General features: G+C 39.4%; 1 protein-coding gene across 1 annotated transcript in view; it reads right to left on the reverse strand.

Annotated features, from left to right (window-relative positions):
* Nucleotides 1-455: 455 nt before the first annotated feature.
* Nucleotides 456-6612, reverse strand: part of LOC105454438 (whirlin) — a 68032-nt gene continuing 61875 nt past the window's right edge. The window contains exons 13-15 of the mRNA XM_011697047.1: nt 2334-2639; nt 941-1019; nt 456-598 (exon numbers count right to left, since the gene is read on the reverse strand). Of these exons, the coding sequence (XP_011695349.1) occupies nt 456-598; nt 941-1019; nt 2334-2639 (528 nt within the window). The remainder of the gene's footprint in view (nt 599-940; nt 1020-2333; nt 2640-6612) is intronic.

The raw sequence follows: 6612 nt of genomic DNA on the forward strand, positions 1-6612 counted from the left end.
GCCTTTCCAAGGGAAGGCTCAAGATCAGGATCTGGCAACGCCGGACCCGGAATCTCCCTCTTTCTCTCCCTCTCCCTCTCTTTCTCTCTTTCCGGCGACCTCGCTTGTTCTTCCGTCGAAGTGCGTGTCTTCGAGGTGCTGTTTCGTTAAGCGGGGGTGAAGTGAAGGGTTTCCCACCACCAGGGCCAGGTTAATCAATTAGCAGCCGACCGACAGCTCGGCGATCCGAGTCGAGAAACTCGAGGGCGATCCCCGTTAGTCCCCCTCGAGGATAGAGATTCTCCAAGGTCCGGAGATCCTCGGGAGATTTGTACGATTTGACGAACCGTGGCATATAGTTTTAGGTCTCGATCGGATCTTCAACGGCGGCGACGTTCGAGCTGGATCACCGTCGCCGGCCGAGCTTTGGCCAGGTTGGGCTATGGCGGCTCCGGCTCGGAGGTGGGAGATTCCTGCTACGCCTCCAGGAAAATGAGCGCCGTCGGCTTCGGCTCCAGATTGCTCTTCTTCGCCTCCACCACCAGGAACTCGATCTCGTTACGGTCGCGGCGCGCGAACGATTCCGCGATCAGTCGCGCGACCTCTTGATGATGAAGCCCTGCAAGTAACGCAGAATTAAGCGTCGCTCAGAGAATTAAGTTTAACGTTATTTCTAGGCCCACGTTATGGCTGCGTAAAACTTATAATGTTTTTTTTAAACCCGCGTATTGTTTTTATTTTGCTCCGAATCGAATATATTATTGCATAATTTCTTTTATTACCAAATTTAATTTATTTAATTAGATCTTGTCATTATTGGTAAAAAAGATCGTCTTTCCGCTTTGAAATCTCAGCTTTGCGAAGGTAAATAATTACAATAATGGAATTATTACTGTGATAAAAAAATATATACATGTGCAATATTTTACACAGATTTATTGCATTTTCTTGCTGGCGTTACCTTCAACTTTTTGACCATCGACCTCGAGGATGAGCTGTCCGACTTCGAGGCCGCCAGCTTCGTAAGCTGCTCCGTTGTCCTGCAACGAATTACCGTATGCGTTAGTCACGTTTATAGCGTAATATTGTTTATGCCACCGTAAATGGCGCCGGCGATAAATTCGCCCGACGCATATTAATCGCGCGTTTCGATGAAGCCGAGCTTCATTTAAGTTAAATGCCTGGGGGGTACCGCATCACGTAATATAAAACATACATTTCGCCATAATATGTTTCATTAAGAAGATTGAGTAAATGTTAATTGGCGTTATTAACTCCCCATTTTGCGCATAATTATATTTATGTAGAATGAGCCAGATGAGAAGAAACGATTTGTATAGTTGATCTCAAGAAAACATATTTTTTTTAATTTTTAGGACCACAAATACAGGGTGGATACTAAGTAATGCACAAGATTTTAAGGGATGATTTTTCACACAAATTCAAGAAAATTTAATATGACCATTTGTCCAAAACAGTTTAGTTTTGAATACAAAGTGTTGAAGGAAAAATTTCTCTCTTTTTTTTTACAAAAATTTCAAAAACGAAAATTTTCTTTCAACGGTTGAAGGAAAAATTTCGTTTTTTCAAAAAATTTCGAGAAATCACTCGAATTATTTTGATGAAACTTGAAACATATACAAAGCTTCACCAAAATAACCTGAGTAGTTTTTAAAATTTTTTAAATTTTAAATTTTTTCTTTAGTTATGACGTCCTATATTTTTAAAATTAAACCGTTTTGGACATATAATGTTTTCTTGAATTTATATAAGAAATCACCCCATAAAATTTTTTACACTTATTGTTAGTATCCATCTTGTATATCGGACGATATTACATTTCGAATTAATGAACGCTTAAAATAAACTAAAAAATAAGAACGTGTTATTGATTTGCATCTTAGTAAAGCACAGACAGTTACATCTGAAATATTAATAGCTCCTTATACTTCATTTGTAGCTCTAATTCCTTTTTAATTTCTTTCTAAACCTATATGTAATTTTAATCAAACTTTTCTCTAGCTCGACTTTCCTTGACCTCACTTTTCTCCTAACGTAGCCACAAAATCTGTGGCTTTACCCTAATCTCCAATATACACCCCTCTCTGATATGCAGCCTCTTTTATTTCTACTCTAAATTAACGTTCTCCACTTTCGTTCTATAGCTTTCCTATACCTAATCCAATCTACCTCCTTAATTCTACTTTAACTTTTAATTCAACTTCTTGCGGTCTCGCTTCAATTTTCCCTTTGATCCAACATTTCCCAGTTTTGCTCTAATTTATCCTCTCGCGTGTTAGGTAGCCGCGGGAGTTATAGGGAGTTAAAGAGTGAGCTTCTCGAGCGAAACTTACGTGTATGTTGATGATCCGGGGCAGTGGGTGCTTGGTGTTGGCGCCGCCCTCGATGGCGATGCCCAGAATCGACTTGGTCTTCTTCACGGTGATCCGCAGATTACCCTGGTGATCGGGCACCACCAGAGCGCCGTCCTCCTCCCGCCGCTCCGACATCTCGCTGCGGGTCAGCCGCTGCACGCTGTGATGCCGCCGCGGCGGGCCCCCCGCGGTCCCACCCACGGCGGATCCGCCGCCGGAGCCGCCCTCCTCCAGCAGCTGCGCTTCCTGCATGTCGAAGCTCCGCGAGAGCTTGTGCGCGAGCTCCTGGAACGGGCACAACTTGCATTCGAACGGCGGTAATCGAGCATCGGGCCCCTTCTCCGGCCATCTCGCCGGATACGCGCCAGCAACCAGAAGCCATTTAACTTGCGCTTCGACCGTATCGCGAATCATATCTTTGAAACATCATATTGCATTATCATACTTCAAAGTAAGACTAATAAATACATTCGGTAGAAATAAAATGTTTTTAATCATATATGAATTATGAAATCCCAAAGTTATCGATTTTTCTTTATTTTACTGAACTGCATACTCAAATAAAAGTAAAATTGTGATTATAATAAATTAAACATAAACTTCCAAGTTTTATCTGAATTATGAAATTTTGTTTAATTGTTTAAATTACAATAATGATATCGTAATACTTGAGAATTATATTTATTATCTTGTTCAATTATTTTATAGAAAACGATGCTGTGAGCGTACGCGCCTTTCCATTTTTTAATGACTTTCACAAATTAAACGTAGCTGCTGTCGCGTACCCGAAATGTCATTTTCGGTGCACACATACACGCGCACACACACGCGCGCACGCACGCACGACGATAGCACATAAGAGCTAAAAAGGCTTATGCTAGCATATTCGCGTGCACGCTGCAGTGGAAGAGCGTTCTGGTAGTCTTCACGCAGCTTCCGAGAGATATAAGTATCGTAAGAGATCTGCAAACGATCCGTGGTAATCCACGGATCCATAGTAAAATACTAAAACGCGTCTCTCCGCGAGACCGTTTCATTATCCGTAAAATACGAAAGTACTGATCGGAAGCTGATAGAGAAAAGTGTGTTTGAAAAAAAAAAACGGATGCGTATACATATATAAATGTATATCTTTTTTCTCGAAATGCATTCTATCTACCCTCTCGATGCTTTCTCATCTCGCATGCTTTATCTAGCGTGCTAAAAGTTAAACGGGAATAATATAGCGAAGAAATAGAAGGATATCTTAATGAAGTATCTATTATCTTTGTCATTATCTGACTCGTATGGCAAACCTTTTAGTAACAAAGAAGGTATATCTCAATGTCAGGGAGACATCTCAATAGGCAATTTATACTTTTCTCACTTTAATTGGAATTCTCACTTTCATTGGGGTAGATTTAATCATTGATTTAATTGTAGATGTAATCACACAGAAAAACGGAGAGGTATGTTTCGATAATGAAATAACGAAACAGCTCTTCAGCTTTTCCGTTTTCCTTGCGAATTCGACTCGACTCCGTATTGTATTTTCCATTCCGCTTTTCCTTTTGCGTGCAACATTACGTCACCTGTGTGCATGTACGTGAATCATATGGTGCTGAGAGACGCGAGAGCATATATAAAATGTACACATACGTGAAAAGTACACGGCTATACATGTCGATATATGTATATAAATATATACGTATAGATCACAAGAATATATATATATATATGTATATATGTATATATCGAAAAATTGAGTCAACATGCTTGCTGATGGCAGGCTGATAGCAGTCGAGTGTTTGGTGGTGCTCGGAGATAAAGAGAAAGAGAGAGTGAGTGAGTGAATGAGAAACAGAGAGAGAGAGAGAGAGAAAGAGAGTGGTGGTTGTGGCGGTGTGGTGGTGGCGGTGGTGTTGTCTTTATCACAACTAATTGCCGCTATATTTGTTGCTGTCAGCGCCGGGTTTCGGCTGCCGACCGGCAAATATAATACCGTCCGTTCGAGTGCGCGCAGCAGAAAAAAAACGACACATCGATAGCAGAGACGATTTCTCCAATCGCGATACTATATCGTCATAACGACGAGTATTGGCCAACTAACAACTAACAGACTGTGCAGTTTATTTGTACGGCTAATTCTGACAGTATACTAACGACGCCGCTAACAGTAAGAGCAGTTACCGGGTCTTTTCTATCGCCTCATCGGCTGGAAAATCGTTTTATTGAAAAGCAAGAGAGATTTAAATTTAATCAAACTGACAGGAGAGAGAAAAAGATGTACGTATAATATGTAATGGGAAACGCACGTATTGTTATCGAGATACGTGAAGGATACGCAGAACAAAATATGTAAAAACAGACTGTAAATGTTACTGGATTGATGAAAAAAATATTTGCCATGCTAGGATGTAATAGAAAAGACCCCAATTATCTTTTTCTGAGCTATTCGCGAAACTCGTTTGAACTAACAATTGACACTCATGCAGTTGGATGGACAATGAGATAGTCGTTTCAAAAATTATACTATACTGTGCTATATACATAATTGCTGTTCATATATTTTTCTACTGAATTTTGGTACTTCGATAGGGTTCTCGAACAAATTACATATATAAGGTACACTATTCTTCTACTAAATTACACTTGAATTAGCGCTATAGGAGGATCATTTATTGAATTGCAATTAATTAATCAATTATACACCAAATTGAACAGAGTTTACTGCAGTTTTATTGGGAGTCAAGAAATATATACACTCGAGAGAAAAAGACGGTATCTATAAAAGCGACAACTGTGCGTAGTTTTCTATGTATAATTAATGTATACAATTGAATAAACTAATATATTATAATAAAAACAGACTATTTTATAGTTTTAGTGTTATCGAAATTGTAAAATAGTTGCAATAAACTTTGAACTATTTTATAATGGCGATAAACTACTTTATAGTCTTGTAGGTGTTGCAACTATTTTGTAGTTGCAATATCTATAGTCGCAATAAACTATTGTACAGTTTTGTAGTTGTTGCAACTATTTTATAGTTGCGTTAACTATAAAACTATAAAATAGTTTTGTATAAATTAGTTTATTGAGTTATGCACATTAATTTTATATACAAAACATGTATAATTGTCGCCTCTGCAGTCGCTGCCACATGTTTTCTCTCTGAATGTATACTGGATTGTGTACGGACTTACTGTAAATATATAGATAGATTAATGCGACTGTTCTATTTGCTTAATCGGTCTGAGAAAGTAATTAATTTTCAGCACTTCTTATCGGTCACTTAAATTGTCGAGTTCACGGCCGGAAGGTGCCGAGGCTCGGGTTAATTAGATCGGCTTGTTTTCTCGGGAGAAACGTAAAGCGGGAGCAGTGAAAGTGTGTTCGCGCGATGCGTAGCGAGATATACACGCGGGTACACGCGCGTGCCCACGCATGCACGCACGCACGTCAATGGGACAATGGAGCCTCTTGCTCTTCCCACGTGACGACCTGCATGCTCGATTTTTCGGTCCGAACGAAAGTTTCTCTTTCTGCTTAATGCATCCATGCACGATTTTTCGAGCTTGTATACAAGAGAATTTCTTTCTTTTTCGTAAAAAGTTTGTATTTCTTATTTTACAACGTTAGCATCCAAATTCGCGCGCGTAGAGATAGATTAGTCTTGAGTCAGATAAGAATTTAATTTTCTCGCCGGATGCATTTAGATAGAAACAACTTTCTCCCACGCTTTGGCAACATCTTCCTTTTCTCAAATCCAAGTCAATTTCTTTCGCGAATATGTTTCGTAAAAACCGCGTTTATTAACGAACAGACCGCCGGGGGATTTAACGTCTCTATCGCTCGATCATTCAAGTAATTAAAATTGAAATCTCCGTATATCTCGTGAGAGTGGCTCCTACTTTGCTAAATCAATTCTTGATTGTTGATGTGAGTAGAGTGATGGTGCATGCCAAGACATCTATGTGAATATAATATTTAGCGCATATACATCCCCGTGCCCGTACATACGTGTATATATAGAATGTCTCACTTAATCTCGCGTCTCAATTAGAAGTTAATTCTCAGCGACGAAGATTAAATCAAAGACACGCAACTCGTTCGTTCGACGAAGATTTCGGCAATAAGAGAGATTATTCCACATTGCAGTCATTTCGCAATTAACGGTTGTTTCGTGAAAAACTTTTATTGAAAAAGAAATAGAAATTAAGAGAAACAGGAAACGTAAATCTACTTTACGAAGCAAGTGTTATATTTTTTGTTCTCT

This window comes from Wasmannia auropunctata, unplaced genomic scaffold, assembly GCF_000956235.1.
Source record: "Wasmannia auropunctata unplaced genomic scaffold, wasmannia.A_1.0 LD335985.1, whole genome shotgun sequence".
In the NCBI taxonomy this organism is placed as follows: domain Eukaryota; kingdom Metazoa; phylum Arthropoda; class Insecta; order Hymenoptera; family Formicidae; genus Wasmannia; species Wasmannia auropunctata.